At 37.1% G+C, this 23,307-nt stretch overlaps 1 protein-coding gene across 1 annotated transcript; it reads left to right on the forward strand.

Annotated features, from left to right (window-relative positions):
- Nucleotides 1–18,633: 18,633 nt before the first annotated feature.
- On the forward strand, nt 18,634–22,868 carry LOC142554696 (uncharacterized). Its single transcript, XM_075665365.1, has 5 exons — nt 18,634–18,805; nt 18,935–19,113; nt 19,242–19,731; nt 20,094–20,278; nt 22,206–22,868. Exons 1-5 carry the CDS (start codon nt 18,634–18,636, stop codon nt 22,866–22,868), a joined length of 1,689 nt encoding a protein of 562 aa, XP_075521480.1.
- The last annotated feature ends 439 nt before the right edge of the window (nt 22,869–23,307 follow it).

Here is a 23,307-nt window from a genome sequence, read left to right on the forward strand (position 1 = left end):
TCCTTGATAATGTTGAAATTTTGGAAGAAAATCTGTGCAGATATTGATAGAGGAAGCCTCAAAATTGAAAAATAAAATATTATCTACAATTTTAAACATGAGAAGAGCTTCAAAGATTTAAAGGATGAGGCCCATGAATAATTATGAAAGGTAGCGTACGTGAGCAGAAAAAGGAGGCGCAAAAAGAGAAAAAATCAGCGCGGAAGAGAGAGGCACAACACCAAGGAGGAAGAGAGAGACAAAAGTGTACAGAGACCTGAACAGTGAGAGAAAAGAAGAGAGATGTAGAGGAAAGAAGACAAAAGTGCAGAACAGAAGACTACACGGAAGACAACACCAGGGAGGAAGAAGAGAAAAGAAACATGGAAGAAGACAAAGGCAAAAACTGGAGGAATTCCTCATCACACGCCACAAATCACTGAGAATTCCCTTCACTCATCCTTAATTTTGTTTTCTACTATGAACTTAAATATGACTTTGCAATTTTGTTTTGAATTCATGGAGTAATTTTATTTAGACTAAGATCAAGATAGGGCCAAGCAATATTTTGTTTGATATTTGGTTTATTTTCAATATATTATTTTTCTTGATTTTAATTATTGATTGATGTTAGTTTAATATTTCTTGTTAATAGCCTGATCAACTATTTATATGTCTGTTGATTAATCACGAATCGGAAGATGATTGGTTAAATACAGCAACAAAGACGTCATCAACACATGGTTAAACTGACTAGAAATATTATTCAGTTTCAGTGTGCGGTTTTAGGTGAAAACTGAAATTCCACGAAGATTTAATGCATTTAGATCTAATTAAATTCAATTTGAAATAATTGGACTGTTAGATTTAAATAGGTTTATTAACTCGAGGAATCGTTTAACAAATAAATTTGGAGATTTCACCGTGATTGTCAAGAATTAAATAATTAATTGAATTTTAACACGTGTCAATATAGTAGAGTTTGTTACCGTTGTGTGTCTTAGTTATTTATTTGAATTTGAATCCCTCCTTGATATTTGAATCACTCGTTTTTAATTGCAATTATTTTATTTAAAGTTTAGATTAATAATCCAAGTATCATCTTTTTATTTATTTTGTCTAGCTTAAGTTAAGTGATATAAATTCTAATAATTAAATATTAGTCTCTGTGAGATCGATACTTGGACTCATCATCCATTTATTATAACTTTACCTAGTCCGCTTGCTAGATTTATTCCCAACCGAAATCGTCGGTCAAGTTTTTGGCGCCGTTGCCGGGGACTAATTTATTTAATATAAGAATAAATTACTTATTTGAGACTAGACATTTTTTTCGAAAAAAGAATCATTCTTTTTTTTCTTCTATTTTATTTGATTTATTTTTATTTTATTGCTAGGTACTTCGAGATGGATCATCGGCGAGTATTCACAAATTTTGCCCAACAATATTCGGAACCATTCTATGCTGCTTGTGGGAGATTCAATGACCTGGCAAACAACTTTTGGTTTCATGATTTGTCAAACTACACTCTTATTCAGATTTTCTATTTTTGTTTGGATGAGGCAACAAGAAGTTGGGTAAATTATGGAGCTTTGGCAACTAGTAGTCACTTATTTAATAGAAATTACAACAGTGCGATGCACTTGTTAAATGATATGGCAGATTTCGACTATCACTGGCATTGTGATCCTTCACTGCATGGTTGGAGTCACCAATATCCTCCACAATTTTGCCCAGATTTTGTAAACCAACCATTTGAGCCACAAGAAGAGCGTAGTGTACATTTAGATCAAATCATGGCCTAGTGGGAGAAGATGGTCAACTCTTTGTGTTTCATCGATGAACAAATTGAGCTTCTACTGCATCCAGTTTCTGAAATCCACCAAGAGAATGAAGCGATTTTTGTTGATAAATTAATGACTAAGTCAGGCATGGGTGAATGATGACAACTCAAACAATAAAGGTTTGGAGAGTGATTCAAATCATGTAGAAATTTCATCTGAATCTGATCTTCCACAAGTACTTGAGCTGAAGGAAGAAGAATTCTATGAGCAATCCCTACGCAAAGATGAGGCAGAAGTGAAGTTGGAAGATGTAGAGGAACAGAATGCGAAGGATTTGAACTCAAATATGGTTTTAACATATATTCCACCAGCAGATTCTTTATTTCTATCGACGCAAACTCAAGAATATTACATCCTCTACGAGCTTTATCATGGATTGGATTGTTCTTCCCCTAATAATCAATTTTTGCCGAGTGTTGTTGGAGCTACGAGCTTACAATGTCAATATCATGCCAAGCTTGAGGGCACACATAATCAAGACCCATATGTAATATTGTATGATATTTACTATGGGCGGAAGCCGCTATTTGATGGATGCTTCTCCGTAGTCAAGCTATAGACAATGAATTTAGCGCTTGCTGGGAGGCAACCCAGTGATTTATTTTATTTCCTGTCGTTTCATCTTTTATTTTTATTTTTTTATTTTGTTAGTTTAATCCTCTGTGATTTTGGTGTGTGTAGGGAATATTAGAATGAAGGAATATGATTTAGATTCTGGAAAAGCTAAACTGTTGAAATAAAAGATTTCCAGCACTGAGGAATTTTACCATCCTCATGTAACAGTCCGTGGAATTTAAAGCAACACTGTCAGGGAAGTGTTCTCTTGCCATTCTGCATCCAAATTTTATATTCTTTTTGAATGACATGACACTGAGGACAGTGTAAATAAAAAGTGTAGGGGAGATTTGATTTGTGTTTGTTTCACGTCACCACACTTAGCATGTGCTTCAATGTTTAATCCTCGAGCATGATTTTTTTTTTTTTTTTGGTTATTCTTTGAGAAACCGCACTAGTGATTACATGATACACTAATTGACTTTCAATATTTTTGAACACTCAAGAAATTACACCATAACTAGAATTGATTGAGATGAGCTGTAGTTGTAGCCGAAGGATTTGAGCACAAACTAGTTTTGTATCATATTTTGAGACACAATCTATGCACTTTAAGTCATACTTATATGAATTAATTGTGAATTGGCAAGAGGTGTGCTCATAAAAAAAAAATCGAAAAAAAAGAGAAAGAAAAAAAACAATCTAGAACTTGTCTGATTATCTTTCGAGGTGAAAATACGGAGGAGAATGACTTAGGGATGATTTAGGCGATCTTTGGGCCGTTTGAACCTTTCGAGCCTACCCAATGCATCATTTATATCCTTAGTATTCCCTTTTGAGCCTAATAAATCGAATGAGTGTGTCAAAGACATACAATTAACCCACATTCGTATTCCTTCAAATTCCACATCAACTACCCAATTTTAGCTCATACACTATCCTCTACCTTAATTTTGAGAGAAATAAACCCCTTTAGCGCTTTAAAATTTTTAATAACTCCCATGTGTTAATAATTGATAAGAAAAATTGGAGGAGTTTGAAGAAAAAAATCATGAAGAAAGGGAAGAGGATTGATGAAAAATATATATATATATATATAATGAAAAAAAAAAGGAAGAATGAAGGAATGTTGTATAATGTAGTGATTGAAAAAACTAAAAAGGAATGCTGTTGAAGATTGAAAAAAGCAGGAGGAAGAGAAAAAAAATATGGGGGAATATGAACGAAAATACAAGGAAGATGAAAAAATTAGGTGGAGAAATGATGAAATTCAATAAGGCAAGGAAGATAGGAGATGAAAGAATGCGCTGCATGATTAAATTGTTTATTTCTCTCATTTTGAATCTCCCTATCTTTATTGTAGCCGTGAGCCGTGACCTAACATTATAAGCTTGAAAAGACACCTATTGACCGAGTCATATTCCTCCAACTTTTAGTGGAGAAAGATATGAAAGATAAGCTTATGGAGAGTTTCTAAAAAAAAATAAATAAATATGAGTACTCCTTGAACAAAACACCTTTGAGGAATATGAGTTTTGACTTCCACACTACTCACGTCTCATTATCTTGATCATTTCTAGTGAATGCTTGAGTTTTGAAGTTGCAACGAAAGTGAATTTTATGATCTTCAAAGTGTGATCTTTTGATTGAGTATGACGGAATTTGGTAGGTTGAAAAGTGTTGATTGTGTCATTTTTGTGGTGAATCATTGAATATTCCTCGGTTATGTTTTTATTCTTTGATTTGTTCGAGGACAGACAAAGGTTAAATGTGGGGGGATTGATAAGCCCAAATCTTATAGAGATTTTAGGGATTCTATTTTATAATATTTGTGCTTATCTAGAATTATTACCCTTAATTTTGTGCTTATCTTAATTAAGTTTATAATGATTGTAGATTTGAATAGAAGAGGAAAAAAATGCATAATTTAGGAGATAATATGATTTTGAAAGACTTCAAAAGCAACAAAATACCAAGAGGAAGGAAATAAAATATTCTTATATTTTATTCCTTGATAATGTTGAAATTTTGGAAGAAAATCTGTGTTGATATTGAGATATGAAGCCTCAAAATTGAAAAATAAAATATTATCTACAATTTTAAACATGAGAAGAGCTTCAAAGATTTAAAGGATGAGGCCCATGAAGAATTATAAAAGGTGGCGTACGTGAGAAGAAAAAGGAGGCGCAAAAAGAGAAAAAATCAGCGCGAAAGAGAGAGGCACAACACCAAGGAGGAAGAGAGAGACAAAAGTGTACAGAAACCTGAACAGTGAGAGAAAAGAAGAGAGATGTAGAGGAGAGAAGACAAAAGTGCAGAATAGAAGACTACACGGAAGACAACACCATGGAGGAAGAAGAGAAAAGAAACATGGAAGAAGACATAGGCAAAAACTGGAGGAATTCCTCATCACACTGCCACAAATCACTGAGAATTCCTTTCACTCATCCTTAATTTTGTTTTCTACTATGAACTTAAATATGACTTTGCAATTTTGTTTTGAATTCATGGAGTAATTTTATTTAGACTAAGATCAAGATAGGGCCAAACAATATTTTGTTTGATATTTGGTTTATTTTCAATATATTATTTTTCTTGATTTTAATTATTGATTGATGTTAGTTTAATATTTCTTGTTAATAGCCTGATCAACTATTTATATGTCTGTTGATTAATCACGAATCGGAAGATGATTGGTTAAATACAGCAACAAAGACGTCATCAACACATGGTTAAACTGACTAGAAATAGTATTCGGTTTCAGTGTGCGGTTTTAGGTGAAAACTGAAATTCCACGAAGATTTAATGCATTTAGATCTAATTAAATTCAATTTGAAATAATTAGATTGTTAGATTTAAATAGGTTTATTAACTCGAGGAATCGTTTAACAAATAAATTTGGGGATTTCACCGTGGTCAAGAATTAAATAATTAATTGAATTTTAACACGTGTCAATATAGTAGAGTTTGGTACCGTTGTGGGATCGATACTTGGACTCATCATCCATTTATTATAACTTGACCTAGTCCGCTTGCTAGATTTATTCCCAACTGAAATCTTCGGTCAGTCATACGTATTGATTACACTCGTACTCCACTCGTCCAGCCCTCTTCACGAACTTGAACAATCGATGCCACAGATAGCCAACTCTTGCAATGCATATAGTAATCAACCATTGCTTTGCCCTCTCTTCGAGGACATCCGATAATATGGAAACAATATAAAGAAAATACTGGATCAAGTGTCAGGATAGCTATCGTAAATTCAAAAATCGATTACTTTTCGAGCCTCTTAGCTTTACACGTGAAAGAAAAACATAGTGTTTTGTCAATCGTAGTTAGTAGTTAGTCAATAAAGGGAAACACATTACTGCTAGTAATTAGATGAATATTACTTTAGTCGGTTACTGTTTCTGTTTCAGTTTCAGTTTCAGTTTCAGTTTCTTCCACAAAGTGTATATAATATCTTGTACATGAAGTAGAGACTAGAACGAACATTTTTCTGATTCAATGAGATTTTCTCAGCTCGTTCACTTCTTTACGTGGTACCAGATCCTAGGTTTTGTCCCTAAGGTTGTTCACAGGAAATTGTAGCGATTTTCTTTCATCGATTTGATGGCAACTAATACCAGCTTCAATGATCACCTGTACATCCATCTTTCTGATACTCATGGAATAAATCTTGTCAATGATCATTTGGTGGAATAATCTAGGCTTCAACAGTCTGAGTAGATCTCAATGAGCAATTTGCAAAATCAATGGATCAAGAATTTTCTCTTTGAACAGAGAGATATGACATCTAAGTCAAGATAACAACATTGTCTCGACTTGTCTTCAAGCGAATGTGAGACTGCGAAGAAATATTTGGAGCACGATTAGCATCAAAAGTGTTAGAGTAGGTGCCCGTCGTGCCAAATGTTGGCCGAGGGTTCATGTTTAAACTCTATGTATGAACAGTCTTTATTTTAATAATATTTGAAATTATTATTTTGGCACTTCTTTATATGTATACCCATGCTAGTTGCATAGATAAAGCCCTTGAATATACAAATAGTAGAAAGAATATGAGATGCTCATATGATGAGTATCATGAAACTCATATTTGTAATACTGTATATTCTAAACGGTTCCTAGTCGATTCAGCCGCCATTAAGAAGGATATAGGCCGCTCGAGTTCGAGACTAGTATCTGCGATGTGAGTACCATGTTTCATTGGTAGGGGACATTGTGATGTCCGAGCATGCAGATAGGTGCTCCTGGTAGAGTGCACTGAACAACCCTCCATAAAGGACTTTCCAAGTGGTTCTCACTTATCGAGTGGAAAAGTCCTAGTTTATGGTTGTACACCATTAGTCCTTATGACCCGGGACAACATTGACTCTATGTGCTAGAATTACACTTTGACTTGTTTACCGACTCTCATGGGGTCATCAGGTGGCAAGGTTGGGTGTTCTGTCGAAACATATAGGAGTCGATGCATTGTAGTCCGGGATTCACCACTTACCTTCGGGATTCACCACTGTACGCTAACCATAATTGAATGGTTCTTGTAGGCACTATCATTTGATACCTAGGGAATCATGTAAGCGATGCTGCTAGGCGTTTAACATGATTGGTTGGGTACTATCAGACTTGAGTTCTGACGTTCTTGTTATCAAGGAGTTGATAAGTAAGAATGAGGCAATTGGGGTATGCTCATATAAGGACATGTTTAGTCCGAATCACATGGAGATGTGAACCCACGGCTAGTTGTATCAATGAACCATTGAGGGCCACACAAGTGCTAACTTTCTAGATCCCGTTGAGAAGTTAAAATAGTTCCATGTGTTGAACGGCTTATAAATGAGTTTATAAGCGTAAGGAAAAATAGAAATATGACTTCTATGAGAGAAATGTAACTTTTAATTTATGAATATGTTCCTAAATTAAAAGTAGGCCAAGTGAATAATGTATTTGAAAATTGTGATTTTCATAAACATTATTATGGACTAAATTAAATTAATTCAAGTGTTGAATTAATTAAACACTAGTGGGCCTAATAGAGTCCAAATAATTAAATTAATTCAAGTGTTGAATTAATTAAATAATATTGGGCCTTGTAGAGCCCAATTGGAAATAATTATTTAACTAGTGGACTTGAGTAAAATCAAGTAAAGTTTAATTGGGCTCAAATATGTTTGAGACAATTAAATTAAAAAGTCCATGGGCCCTTTGTAAATGTTACAAGCCCACTAGATTTTGCATGCTTGGGAGGTGAAGAGTTGTGGATTATTTTTTGATTAAAAAAATTGCATGGCATGCAAAAAGGTGTTTCTACTTTTCCCACAACCTAGACAACTCAATCTTCTCTCCCATACAACTCACTTGGCCGAAATTTGCATCAATTTTTCTCTCCATTTTTCTTCATTTTTGTAGAGGAATTCTTTCAGTTCTCAAAAGAAAAATCCTCATATTTTTCTAGTGCAAAATATGAGGGGATCTACCTGGTTGGTGGTGGGCTTTATTTTAGAGCAATGAATGCTCTTTGGAAGCTTGTAGAAGTTCTTGCCATACAAGAGCTAAGGTGTTTACACCTTAGTTGGAGCCATCATCAACCTCAAGAGGTTGATAGGTATGATTTCTTTACACCCTATGAATGTCATAGTTGTGTTTTTGTATATGCTACAACACTAGTACATAGGTGGCCGAAATTTTCTTGTTAAAAATTAATTTTTGAACTTCCGTTGCGCTTTCGGGCACCTAAAATCGATCCCTTTCAAAAAGTTATTCCAATTCCTTATGGGATTGAATGATAGCTACATGAATGTGAGCAGTTAGATTTTGATAATGAGCAAGTTGCCTACGATTGGACAGACATTTTCATTACTTTCTCAGGAAGAATCTCACGGGACATTATCATTCGTTGAGACTCTGGTGGTAGCATTTACACTAATCAGCCCAAGGGTGGTAATCCCATAAAAGAGAAATTGAGTTGTGAATACTGCAACTGGAATGTTCATATGAAGGAATACTGTTACAAGCTTGTTGGTTATGCCATGGATAATTCGAACAACAATAAAGCATCAGGAAGTGCCAATCTGAATCAAGGGAATATTGTTGAGATGAATAAGTCTGATGCCATTGGTGGTGCTCCACTCTTCACTCATACCCAATATGCTGAGATTCTAAAGGTCTTGGGAAAGAACACTATGAAGACTGGAAGCGCACCAATGATTAACATGGCAGGTACTACTTTTCAATCTATTAGCTCAGAATCAGGAGCTAATGAACATATTATTTGTGATGATTCTTTGTTGCAAGGTTCTAAATCCATAGTAGATCCCACTAACATAGTAAGATTGTCAAATGATAGTACAACCAACAATGACCAAGTAGGAAAAACCTCATTATCTTAGTCCATTGAGCTTAAAAATGTGTTATATATTCCCCATTTTCAGTTCAACATCTTGTCAATATCTAAATTCACAATGATGAGGATTGGTAAGGAGACGCATGGGCTCTATTACTTCAACCCAAAGGCAATTCAAAAGTCAAACACCAGTAATATATTTCCCTTGTTATCTAACATGTTTCAGTAAAACATTTTGCATTCTTTTTCTATTAATACTCCTTGTAAATATGCGGATATTGAAACTTGGCAAAAGAGACAAGGAAATATGTCCATATCAAAATGCATTTATTACCTTTTATTTCCAAACATGATTTACTATCTCACTGGCTCATATGCCCTGTTTCTAATTAGTATTTCTATGTGCTAGTTAATCTAAGTCCTCCTCCATATTCCAACTAGTACACATAGACATTGGGGGACCATTCCACGTCCCCACTTACAATAGTACAAGGTATTTTCTCACCATTGTTGATACTTTCTCACGAGAAACATGGGTTTACCTCATGCTTTCTAAAATAGATGTACCTAGTTTGATTAAATTGGTTTTTTTTTTCATGGCAAACAACCAATTCTCAAAGAAAATTCGGGTTGTTAAGACAAACAATGCCACTGATTTTTTCAAAATTGAGCGTCAATTGTTTTTTCAGACTTGGGTGTGATACATAAAAGTTTATGCCCTTAATGCCTCAAAAAAAATGGTGTAGTAGAAAGTAAGTATCGACACATCCTTGATATAGCACAAACACTTTGATTTCAATAATCCATACCATTGAAATAATGGGGAGATTGTGTCTTAACAGATGTTTATTTGATTAACAAAGCCCCCACACCACTCCTCTAGAACTTGACACCTCTTGAGCTCTTGTTTCACAAACCTCCTTATCTGGCAAATCTCAAGATGTTTGGTTGTCTATCTTGTGCTTCAGCTCTGCCAATATGCCATAAGTTTTCCTCCAGGGCATTTTCTTGTGTCTTTTTAGGATATTCTAAAGTCCAAAAAAGATACAAGCTTCTGAATCTTCATTCAAAAAAGAAACTAGTATCAAGGAATGTTTTATTTCATGAATCCATTTTTCCTTTTGCTGCCAGTGGTCAAACCCTTCCCTTTTTCTTCAACCATATGCTTTATTTAATCCTTCCCTTGCTATTTATGAGCCAGTTATGATTCCTCATATTGATCCACCATATCCTAGTCCTACAATTCCATCCATAACAAGCATTCCTTAATGCATATCCTCCCGAACCATTGTCCGCAAATGGGTTTAAAAAGTTAAACTCAAACCTGATGGGAATGTAGACAGAGTTAAGGCACGCCTTCTGGCAAAGGGATATACGCAACAGCCTGGTGTAGATTTTCATGATACTTTATCCCCCACCTCTACAATTGTGACAATTCAATTTCTCCTAAATGTGGACGCGGTTTATAGCTTGCCACTTTTTCAAATGGATGTCACAAATGATTTTCTCCAAAGAGAGTTAGATAAAGACATTGTTATGTGCTTTCCGCAGGGATACAAGTTTCAGGGGCAGAATAAGGTGTGTCACTTAAAGAATCTTTATATGGCTTCAAGCGGGGCTCTCGAAAATGGAACACTAAACTCTCGAGTATCATGCTTGAAGGTGGTTTTTTTCAATCTCAAAATGATCAATTTTTTTTATCTTGAAACATTATGGTATAAAAATCACATTGCTTGTGAGGTTTTCTTGATTGTTGGCCTCTTGCGTGACATGGGAGTTAATCTTCATGGGCCAACCACTTTATTTCATGACAATATGGCTGCCAATACAATGTACCATGAGCATACAAAGCAAATCAAGATTGATTGTCATCTAGTTCGTGAGAAGATTAAATAAGGACTTATTTAAACTCAGTATGATTCTACCCATCAACAGCTAGGGGAAACATTCACAAAAATCTTGGTTAAAGTACAACATGACTAATTGCTTGAAATTCTTGGCATTTGTGACTTACTCCAACCTTGAAGGTGGAGTTGTAGTGGTTCAAGCTTGTAATTTATCAAAAATCTATGATTTGGTATTATGTTAGCGATGATTGTTGCATGCTGCTGGATTGCTGATCACCAGCTGCCAAGGGAGACAAAATTCTGCAATATTTTAGAGTAAAAGTGTTGTCAAAATATCGAATCGAAGTTTTGTCCAAACATTATTCGAAATCGAGCAAAGTTCTAAACCACTTTTGAATCAATCATTTCACACTTTTTTCTTATTCAAGAACAACCAAATAAGTGTGCTTTTTGTTTTAACTCCAGATATATGTTTTAAAATCGACCAACATATATGTGTTTAAAATATGATTTATAAAATCTGTATTTCCGAATCACTGGAACTTTGTGAGCTAATGATAGGGATATATATTCTGAACATACCTAATTCCTGGCCTCAACCCTTAGAGACGAGAACATATATGGGACTGATATCATTTAGCCATGAAATTTATAATTTGTTTAGTGCATAATTCTGATATATGTTTTCCAAAATATATCTGTCATTATTGTTTTTATTTTAAAAAATGATTTTAAAGGATGTGAGGAATTTCCCTGCTTACTGAGTGACGACCATACACCCCCCTCTCAGATAAGAATGAAGATAAGTTAGAGGATGAAAGACAAACCCAGTTCCGAGGATGGTGAAGAAAGAAAAGACCGATGTCAATGTTTAAGTTTCATTTTTGTTATCAATTTGTTTGCTTTCGCATCATGATTAATGTTTTAAATTTTGGTGCTATAAAATATTTTGTGATTATTTCGGAGTTGTAAAGATAATGTTTCCTATTTATGAATAAATAGTTTGGTTTGGAAATTATGTACTTCTGAGACTTGTTTTACAATTATGTGATTGTGAGAAAACGCTGGTGCCAAACGTCCCGGTCTCAGGGAGTGACTTATTTTTCGGTAATGAGAGTAACCTCAATCCGAGTTATACTTGCGATTGCCGCCTTGAGGAATCTTGAAGTATACATAACGGATGTAAAAACTGTCTTTATAAATAGAGATTTTGAAGAGAAGATTTACGTGGAACAACATGAGGGATTTTTTCACCTAGGCAATGAAACAAGTTTTATAAATTGGTGAAGTCTCTGTATGGCTTGAAGCAAACACCAAAGCAACGACACAAAAAATTTGATAAAGCCATTATAGAAAATGTATTTAAAGTCAGTGAATACAACAAATGTGTATACATAAAGGACACTGAAAATGACAGTCATTTTATGTCTTTACGTAGATAATATGCTTATCATCAAAAGTAATTATAAGATGATTAAATCCAATAAGAAGGTTTTGAATTCAAGATTCGACATGACAGATATGGATCTAAACGATGTAATCCTTGGAGTTAAAATCCATTTAACATCAGAAGAGCTAGTTCAAAGTCAATCCCATTATTTTGAAAAAATTATTTAAAATTTCAATAAGGATGATTCTGCGTTGGCTAAAAATCAGATAGATACGAGTCAACATATATCAAAGAATCGAGGTGAGAGTATCTTCCAATTAGAATACTCTTGAGTGATTGGAAGTCTGATGTATCTAACGAGGTGTACAATAACAGATATAACCCATGCAGTAAGCAAATTAAGCTGATCCTCAAGTAATCCAGGAGCTAAACAATGGAAAAAAAATTATCATATTGCCAAGGAATTTAAGGTACATTTGTGACCATGGATTGTGTTATAATAGATCTCTCATTGTTATTGAAGGATAGAGTGACGAAAATTGAATATATGATATGAAAGACTCAAAATCTACAAGTAGATTTTTGTTTACTTTATGAGGTCTAACAATTGCGTGGAAATATTCTAAATAAACTGTAATAGCGAGATCCGTGATAGAATATGAGTTTATAGCCCTTGAAAAATGTGCTAAAGAGGCTGAATGATTGTATATATTCTTAGAAGATGTTCCACGATGGGTGAGACCCGTGCCGGCTATATGCATACATTGCGATAGCCAATATGCGATCGGAATGCCACAGAACAATATGTATAATAGTAATTCTACACACGTATGTCGTAGACACAATACCATTAGACAATTATTATCAACTGAAGTTATGTCTATTGACTACATATAGTCAAGTGATAATATAGTGGATATGATAACCAAATGGTTAAATAGTAGCAGATAAATCATTAAGGAGAATTGGATTGAAGCCTATAGAATAAATTGACGTGAAGGAAAACCTAACCTACGTTGACTGGAGATCCCAAGAACTGGGTTCAATTGGCCAACCTAATTGCACTGATTTAGTAGATTAATGTGTGAATTATCTCTAGTCTATTCTAATTATAAAATAGTGAATGTTAAGGATAACCATATGACATTAAAGCAATATAAAATCACCTATGTGAGAGAGAAATTGTAAGGTCTAGAAATTCGAATGACATAACCATACTGCATGCAAATTTAGGGTTTTATTAAAATGCTTATTTAATTATTTTTAAATGCATGTTTATGACATGCATATATGCTTTTATTTCATGAATTACTAGATTGCATTTAATTGAGCTTTTAGCAGTATTTCACGCTCGAACGATTAACGGAAACCAGTGACATTTTGAGGCAAATGTTTTATTAAATAATTATTTTCAATAATGTAATTGATATGAACATTTCGAAAATGGGCCTTTTGCAGTATTTTACATGTTGAACCGTATTTTTTACCGGAAGACGATTTTTAGCAAAATGGAGAACTTTTTGAGGATTCGGGTAATATTTTTAAAAATGTGCCAAGACAAAATATTTTACGTGCATGTTATTGGGCCTAATGAGATTGATATGGTTAGTTTTTATGTCAAGCCCATTATACCTCACCTTGCTAAACCTAGGCCCATTATCCTATTACTTGAAAATCATTTTATTTCACTCCCTAAACCCTACCCTCACCTCCCCTCTCTCAGCCGCCCCCTGCCCCTTCTCTCCAACCTAGCATCAACTTTGCTTCATTTCTTGCAAGGAAATTCGGTAGAAACGTTGCCCCGTCTCTCCGGTGTTCGTCTCTCGCTCCGTTGGTCATCGTTTTGCGTACGTTCTTCATTAAGGCACATTCTATATCCTTTTTTTCTTATGAATCGCTCCATGTATGCATGTTGAATGTCTGAATGATGCGTCTAGATGTTAAGATCAGATCGGAAGTTGGTTGGGTTATGGTGCGATCGGGTTCCTCGATCTAGGTCTTGTGACGGCTAGGTTGTGCGAAGGGTTGAGGGCAACGTGCATGGGGCTAAGGACCACGGCTAGGTTCATCCAAAAGGGTGCAAAGGTGGGCTAGAAAGGGTTGTTTTGAGCCTAGTCCGGGCTGGTTGAGTACGGTGTAGAGTTTGGCTTTCGAAGTTGTTTGGGTTTCTGGTCGCAGGGAGTAGCGTCGCGGCGCTGCTCACCAAGCGCCACAGCGCTTTAGCTTTAGCTCTTGTAGCACCGCATCGCTGGTGCTTAGCGCCTGGAGCTCACCATGCGTCGCAGCACTGCACAGCCAGTGCCTAGGCGCTAGTCCTGTACTTGAGGGTTGGAGATTTTAGTGGACATGGTCCATCTTGGGTATTAATATGTCAATGTGTCCAAGGTTATTGATGGTTTGACTGGGTCATACGGAGTTTGGTTAGGAACGTTGAATTATGGTTTAGGTTTGGTTAAGTTCGGGCTAAAACGGGGACTCCGGTCTAAGTTTTAAGAGAATTATTGAAGTTAAGATTTGAGCTTGAATTGACGTCTAAAAAATGAGTAAAAATATGTTTTTAAGGCATTTGGTAAGTTTGAATAGGAAATGGTATTTTTGCACCGAGTTAGGTTATCAGTCCTGGCAGTGCCCCGACAATCGATATTGCATATGAAAAATGTATATGTTTATATTGAGCATGGATTTTTATGTTAATGTTAGAAACACATTGCATGCTTGGTTTTAAGAAAATGTATGTATATGCATGAGTTTTGCAAGTGATGAATATGATTACATGTTTTTGAAGGAAGTGAGTTGGTTGTGACTAATACGAACACGAACACGAACATGTAAGGCCAAGGCTCAGTTGACAGGTAAAATTGTCGCTGATGTCCCCGCCGCCAGGCATCGCGGTTATACGTGGATGGATCCATCGACTTAGAGCCGATACAAAAGTTACAATTAATGATCTGAATTCAATAAGAAAAATGAACATGTATATGATGATATAATGGGACATGATTTGAATATGTTATGTTATATTTAAGTTTGCGCTTTTGAAAATCATGAAACTTATTTAAATTACAGTTTTTTTCATTGTTGCGCGATATGTTCATGTACTTGTTGTTATAGTTCAGATGTGTTGAGTCTTTAGACTCAGTAGGTATGATTGATACAGATGATAATGAGGACGTGAAGACTGGAGGTGCTGAAGACTGAGTAGGCAGAGCTGGGGGTGCACATGATAACCCGAGGACCTTGCATTCTTCCGCATATTATGTTTAGGAGTAAGGGGTTTTAAACAGCAGTTTCACATGTTTATGATATTCTTTTATGCACTGGTGATTGTCAGAATTTCAGATATTCGTTGGTGTTCTTTTTGTTAAGCAGTAAATCCTCGATGATGTCTCATTCTAAGATTTTGTGTAACTGCAGTTATTTTTAGTTAGCGATTGAATGAATTTTAAAACGCATGATTAACTTATTTAAATGTTTATGAGTGTGTGTATTTTCGGTCATAGCTTTAAAAAAAATATTTCACTAGCACTTTAAGTAGTAGACGTTTCAGTTTGTATCAGAGCAATGGTTCTTGTAGAGGATTTGTGCCACCGCCAGCTTCAGAAGCTCAGTCGTCAAGCCTCAAGTCTGTAAGTTTACATGTTTTAAATGTTTTGATAGTTTTAAGATATCACCTGCATGTCTACATGACTTATGTTTTACAGTACATATTTAGATGTTTATATGTTTTGAGGTTAAATGATTTAAAAGCTAGATTGAATTGCATGTTGGTTACGTTGAAAATTTAGGCTGTATTTAGATATTATGCCTCCCACAAGAGCTCCCAATATAGACAAACAGGATGGAAATCCTGGAGGTGATAGAGCTTTTCCACCACCACCACCAGGAGATCCTGCTACTCTTTTGGAGGAAATTGCACGTTTGATGGAGCAGACTCAGGAAGCTCCTAGACCCCAGGTGGACATATATGAGCAGTTCAGAAGGCTCAACCTGAAGATTTTGGTGGCACCACCGATCCATTTGTGGCAAAGGGGTGGATTCGATCACTCGAGCTCCACTTCCAGTACTTGGACATGAGGGATGCTGACAGGGTCAGATGTGCCACCTATATGTTGCGGGATGATGCATCTTTGTGATGGGAAGGAGCCGCCCACGGGGTTATCCTAGCTATACTTACGTGGGATCAGTTTAAAGACCTCTTCTACGATAAGTACTTTCCTGCAAACTGTCAGGGGGCGTCTGACCTGAGAGTTCATGAGTCTCCGACAGGGAGACTCTTCTGTTGCGGAGTTCATCTGAAAGTTTGACAGGAGCTGTCACTTTGTGCCCATTATAGCTAGGGATGCTGCGGAGAAGTTGAGGCACTTCATGAATGGCCTCAGACCGACCATTCACCGAGATGTCATGCTGATGTGGCCGGCGAGTTATGATGCTACTACTGCTTGTGCATTTCAGGCAGAGCAGGCTTTGAGAGATATCGATATGAGATGCAGAGGAAGAGGCATCAGGCTCAGCAGAGCTCACATCCCAACAAGAGACAGTTCACAGGGCCTCCAAGACATCAGGGATAGCAGAAGCCCCAGGGACAGTTTAAGAAGTCGGAGCAGCAGAAGCCCCTTCAGAATCAAGGTGCCCCGAGACTGGAGGAGAGGCAGCCTTGCAATCAGTTCAACCGTTTCCATTACGGTAAATGCATGTGGGGGACGTTTAAGTGCTTTATCTGCAAATAAGAGGGCCACAAAGATGAAGACTGCTCAAGGAACAACATGCCTACTACTGGTAAGGCCTATGTCATGCACGCAGAGGAAGGCAGAAGCAAAGCCCGACTCGACTTTGATCACCGGTAACCTATTTGCTTAGCATTTCTTTTAAAATTGTCTTGATTGCATGAAATGTAAAGTTGGTTAGTAGAACTACATTTGAAACCAATAAATTAGAATAAAATAAGTTGCATGCTCTAATTAGATAGATTTAAGGGTTGAGTTGAGCTAATTTGAGAATTGTTGTTGGTTAAAATGTGTGTTATTGTGTTTAAAATGTGTGTTAAAATTGGAAGTATCTCACAATCAGCATATTATTTAATGTCTCATATGCAAATACTACAAACACATTGTTTTACGTCTTTGTGTGAAGATTCACTCAACTAATATTTGAAGTTCAACTCTCTTATATATGTGTGAGTGATTGCGTGTGAGGAATTTTTCCTTTACAGTGTACATCTCAAATGTATCCTCACACAAGAGCTTGTGCTCTCAACTAGCTGAATTATTCATGGTAACTGCCCATACTTTGAATCCTCTTCAAAAGCTTATATTTTATCTTCAAGATCTTGTATTTATAGGCTCCAACAATGATATATACCTTAGATACAAGAATATGACTGTTTGGAATGTTTCTTTACTGTTTCTGAAATTGCAACGGTCAAATTCGCCTTACTGGACATTTTCCCGAGCTTAAACTGGTCAACTCTAGTCAATCAGCTGGCCATTCAGTTCAACTGGTCAGCAGCTGGTTCAATTCAGTTCAGTTGGTCAGCTGCTGGTTCGGTTCAGTTCAGTTCAGTTCAGTTGGTTCAGTTCAGTTTCACCTGGTTAGCTGCTGGTTCGGTTCAATTCAGTTGATCAGTAGCTGGTTCAGTTCAGTTTCAGCTGTTCTGGTTCAGTTCGACTGGTTTGGTATAGTTCAGCTAGTTCAGATTCAGATGGTGTGCTGAAATCAGCCTAGCTGACTTCAGTTTGTTCAAAACCAGTAGTTTCATTGTCATTTATCAGCATCTTAAGCTTTGAGTCAGATTTTGGCTTTTGAATATGATTTGTGTATAATCATCTTATCTTTATAACACATACTGAATCGCTTCATTTCAATAACCAAGCGGAGCGATATGATCGAATTACGGAAAATGCTCATACCCAACGGATTGTTGTTTTCGTGTAATCAGTTCGGTAATTCAAGGATCCGTTAGACCTTGATAACATCTAATTCTGCCCAACTGATGTGAAATACGACTTGTTCCAAATTGTGTTTTCTGATCAGTCCTATTGACGGATGTCATTTTGATCATCCAGTTGAGAGATATCACAAAAACACTGAAGCTCCCAAAAAATTCAGTTTGTGCAAAATTCAGTTTCAGTTTGCTTCTTGTTTTAATAACTTAACACTTGAGTAAATATGTTAAAAAATAATAACAAGTTTTGTTAACATCAAAATCAAGATTGCGAACATGAAATGTTCCAACAGAATTTATGGTATATTTTGTCGCATGAAGGATATTTATTTCAGGTGTAGCCGTCTATGCACTACAAGATTTAGGAAATACACATTCATTTATATCCGAGACTTTTGTCACCCGACTAGGAATTGTACCAGAGGCCATGGATTTGGGCTTCAAAGTTTTGATTCTTTCCAGGGATAAGATTTTTACTTCGAGAATAGTGAAGAATTCGGAGCTTCGATCGCAGAAGAATGTTGTTCAAACATATCTGATCGTGCTACCTATGCCTAAATTTGACATTATTCCGGGCATGGACTAGCTTTCGTCAAATGGTGCTTCGATAGATTTTCGACAGAGGTCAGTATCTGTTCGACCGTCCAGCGGGAAATCTTTTATTTTTGAGGTAGGAAGGAACAAGCAGATGCCGCACATCATTTCTTATATCTGTACGAGGAAACCGATGAAGAGAGGCTGCCAAGCTTTTCTTGCGAGCATCGTATCAGTATCTAAGCTAATCAATCTGAGACTGGACGATTTCGAGATCGCCAGAGATTTTCTTAGCATCTTTCCTGAGGATGTTTCTGGCATCCCACCAGACAGAGTGGTGGACTTTTCCGTTGAGCTGATGTCGGGTACAGTGCCGATTTCTAAGGCACCATATCGTCTAGCACAAACAGAGATGAAAGAATAGAAAGATCAGATTCAGAATTTGCTTGACAAGAGTTTTATTCGCCCGAGTTTTTCCCCATGGGACGCACCAGTACTGTTTGTGAAGAAGAAAGATGGCAGCATGCGACTCTGCATCGATTATAGAGAACTGAACAGAGTCACAGTGAAGAGCAAATATCCTCTGCCCAGGATCGAAGACCTATTTGATCAGCTTCAGGGAGCTTCAGTGTTTGTGAAGATAGATCTTCGATCAGGATATCACCAGCAGAAGGTGAGAGAGTCTGATGTGCAAAAACGGCTTTCAAGGCGCGTTATGGGCACTATGAGTTTATGGTGATGCCCTTCAGACTAACTAACGTGCCAGTTATCTTCATGGATCTCATGAATCACATATTTCAGCCATATTTGGATAAGTTCTTCATAGTCTTCATAGGCAATATTCTGATCTATTCGAAGAGCAGAGAGGAGCATGGTCAGCACTTGAGGACCGAGCTACAGACTTTGAAGTACAGACAATTGTATGCCAAGTTCAGCAAGTGTGAGTTCTGGCTAGACAGAGTGGCATCCGTGGGCCACATTATTTCCAGAGATGGAGTCGAGGTGGATCGCAGCAAGGTTGAGGCAGTTAGAGATTGGCCAATGCCTAAGAGTGTGACCGAGATCCGTAGTTTCTTAGGATTTTTTGGGTACTACAGGAAGTTTATTCAGGGATTTTCTTTTATTGTGGTACCCATGACCACCTTGACGAAGAAGAATTCCAAATTCGTTTGGGGATCAGAGTGCCAGGAAAGTTTCGAAAAGCCGAAGCAAGCATTGACTTCAGCACCAGTTCTAGTTGTGCCATCAGGGCAAGGGGAGTATGTGCTATATACATATGCTTCGAAGCTAGGTTTGGGTGCAGTTCTGATGCAGCATGACAGAGTTATAGCCTATGCGTCCAAACAGTTGAAGGTTCATGAGAAGAATTATCCGACTCATGACCTCGAGCTAGCCGCAGTAGTATTCACCTTGAAAATTTGGAGACACTATCTGTATGGGGAGAAGTGCAAAATTTTCACAGATCACAAGATTTTGAAGTACTTTTTTACACAGAAAGAGCTGAATATGAAACAGAGGAGGTGGTTAGAGCTGGTGAAGGACTACGACTGCGACATTAGCTACCATCTGGGTAAGGCTAATGTAGTAGCCGACGCACTGAGTAGAAAGCTGCAGTGATTGCTCAATTGTCATTTTAGAGACCCTTGCATGCAGAGATTCAGATATTTGAGATTGTAGTTTATGCTAGAGGCGATGGTCCTAATCTTTATACCCTGACAGTGCAATCGACTCTGAGAGACCGGATTCGAGCAGGGCAGTCATCTGATGAGCAGTTACAGAAGTGGAGACAGAGGGATGAGTCCAAGGGTCTGAGATTGTATACTATTGAGGATGGCATAGTCCGATATCGCGACCGACTGTAGGTTCGTAGCGGCGATTCGCTGAGAGTAGACGTTATGAAGGAAGCCCACAGCACCCCGTACTCTATTCACCCAGGGAGTACAAAGATATATAAGGACCTGCAAACCTTGTATTGGTGGCCGGGCATGAAGGGAGATATTTTGCGCTTTGTGTCTGAGTGCTTGACAGGTAAGGAGGTTAAGTGATGGGATCGGTTCTAGGCATCTCTGAGGGTGCTTCAAACACAATATTCTCAATCAGCTGCAATAGCTCGTGTTCTAAGAATGTAAACTGCCGATGAATTAAATCGAGTTTGGTTTTTAAACAAGCGGAAAATACTCGAAGTAATCCTTCATTAAGAAAGCTTATTAGTTTGAAGCTTTTAGCTTGTGTAAAATGATTAACTAAAATTAGGGGGAGCAGTTCTTGCTTGTATCAGTTCAGTTATGGTGAGAACCGAACTGATATTTGCTCGAACTGATCAAATCAGTTTAAAACAATAGTTAAACAGTTAAATATACAAGATATGTTTATGGATGTTTGGAGACTTCAACTGCTCCTACGTCACTCTTTCTACCACCACGGGTAGGATCTACTAGAAGACTTTGATTTATGCAACACCTTGTACAAACCCACTCAACTTAGGACTTACGCTACTGCCTAACTGAACTGGCTAGACTGAAGGCGCACCTTTCCGGCCAACACTTGTTTAACGTCTATGTCTCAAAAACTACATACACAAGTTTTACGTCTTTGTACAAGACTCACTCAGCTTTTCAATAGACTCAATTCTTTGTGTATATGTGAGTAATTGTGCGTGCATGTTGTGAGAACTGATATATGAATGCAACACAAAAGTGTTCTCACACACTGAGGGAATATGTGCTTCTAATCTAAACTGATAACACGTTGAAGTGTTCCCTCAAATCTGGGATGATTGCTTCTTGTAAGCTAATATGTACACTTGTTTTTTTCCACACCCTTTCTTCACACACTCTTCTTTCTTTCCACAGTTTTGTTGATGGTCTTGATCTTGTATTTATAGAGGCAATGTGACCGCACATCAAGACTCATCAAATATGTTCGTTGCAGTTTGAATTCGTTCCTCAAAATGTGTGTCTTGGACTTTCTGACAACCATTCTGTAATGTATTGAATTTAAGGTCTGCTGCAACGTTCATTATTGTCCTTTGATCGGACAATTGTTTTTATACCATTGTGCACAACTGGAATCCACTTAGATAAACTTGTCGTGTTCTGCAAACTGGTCGGATCCTAAATGATGCTCTAAGCTGGTTAGTTGAAGTGGTCTTGAACTTGGTGTGGTGAAATCAGTTGGCTCGTCAACTAAACTTATTTCACTGATTCAGTTGAACTGGTCAGTTGGACTCTTCATTAGCTGGCCAGGATTCTGAAGGTCTTCTGCTGAACCACCTTTCAACTGAATTGGTCTTTGATATTTCAATTGGACTGGTTCAGTTTTGGTAATCAGTTGGTACTTTCAGTTTGCGTCTCGATAGCTTCAGTTTTGGCTCAGTAACTGATCAGTTCGAAGCCTGATCAGTTTCAGCTTTCTACGCACTTAGGTAAATTCATTAGAAATAAAATAACAAGTTTTGTTTACTTCAAAATCAAGATTGTAAACATGAAATGTTCTAACATTAAGGCAGAGCATCAGAGACCTGAAGGAAACCTGAGACCGCTTCCTATTCTCGAGTGGAAATGGGAGAACATCGCTATGGATTTTTTGATAGGGCTACCGAAGAAAGTTGGAGGATATAATGTCATTTGGATGATAGCCGACAGCTCACTAAATCAGCACATTTTCTACCTATCAAGAAGACTTTCACCATGACTCAGTACGCAGAGCTGTACATCAAAAGATAGTCAGATTTCATGGGATTCCAGTGTCCATTGTGTCTAACAGGGACCCGAGGTTTACATCTGCATTCTAGAAGAGTCTGCATCAGGAATTGGGTACCAATTTGCTTTAAGTACGGTTTTTCGTCCTCAAACCGACAGTCAGTCTGATAGAGTGATTCAGATGTTAGAGGATCTACTTAGGGCTTGCATGTTCGACTTCCAGGGCAGCTGGAAGCCGAAGATACGTCTCGTGAAGTTCAAATACAACAATTATCGCTTATCTATTGGTATGGCTCCATACGAGGCACTTTACAGGAGAAAGTTAGATCACCAGTCTATTGGGATGAAAACTGCTCAGAATTTACAGAAGAATTATGCAGATAAGCGGCACAGATATATAGATTTTGCAGTGGGTGACCATGTCTTTGTGAAAGTTGCACCTATAAAGGGAGTAATGAGATTTGGCAAGAAATACAAACTCAGTCCTAGATTCATAAGACCATTCGAGATCCTCGAGAGGGTTGGGACAATAGCATACAGAGTTGCGTTGCCGTCGAATCTAGAGGAAGTTAATAACGTGTTCCACGTCTCGATGCTGCGGAAGTACATGTCGAATCCTTTGCATGTTCTGAACTATAAGCCTCTGCAGCTGATGTTGAACCTATTTTTCGAGGAAAGACCTACCCAGATTTTGGACAGACAGGAGAGGAGACTCCGGAACAAGTGATCCAAATTGTCAAAGTCAAGTGGCTTGAATCATTCCGAAGAGGATGCTACTTGGGAGACCGAGACTGAGATGAGGAGTCACTACCTAGAGCAATTCCGTACATTTTAAATTTCGAGGACGAAATTCAATTTAAGGAGAGCAGGAATTGTAAGGTCTAAAAATTTGAACGACGTACCCTGACTGCATGCAAATCTAGGGTTTATTAAAATTCTTATTTAATTATTTTTAAATGAAATTTTATGACATGAATATGTGCTTTTATTTCATGAATTACTAGATTGCATTTAATTGGGCTTTTAGCAGTATTTCGCGCTCGAACGAGGAACGGAGAACGGGGACAGTTTTAGGCAAATGTTATTATTAAATAATTATTTTTAATGAAACGACCTCGACATTTTTTTTAAATCATAAACTCGAAAATACTAAATAAAATAGACTT

This window comes from Primulina tabacum, chromosome 8, assembly GCF_025594145.1.
Source record: "Primulina tabacum isolate GXHZ01 chromosome 8, ASM2559414v2, whole genome shotgun sequence".
Classification (NCBI taxonomy): Eukaryota; Viridiplantae; Streptophyta; class Magnoliopsida; order Lamiales; family Gesneriaceae; genus Primulina; species Primulina tabacum.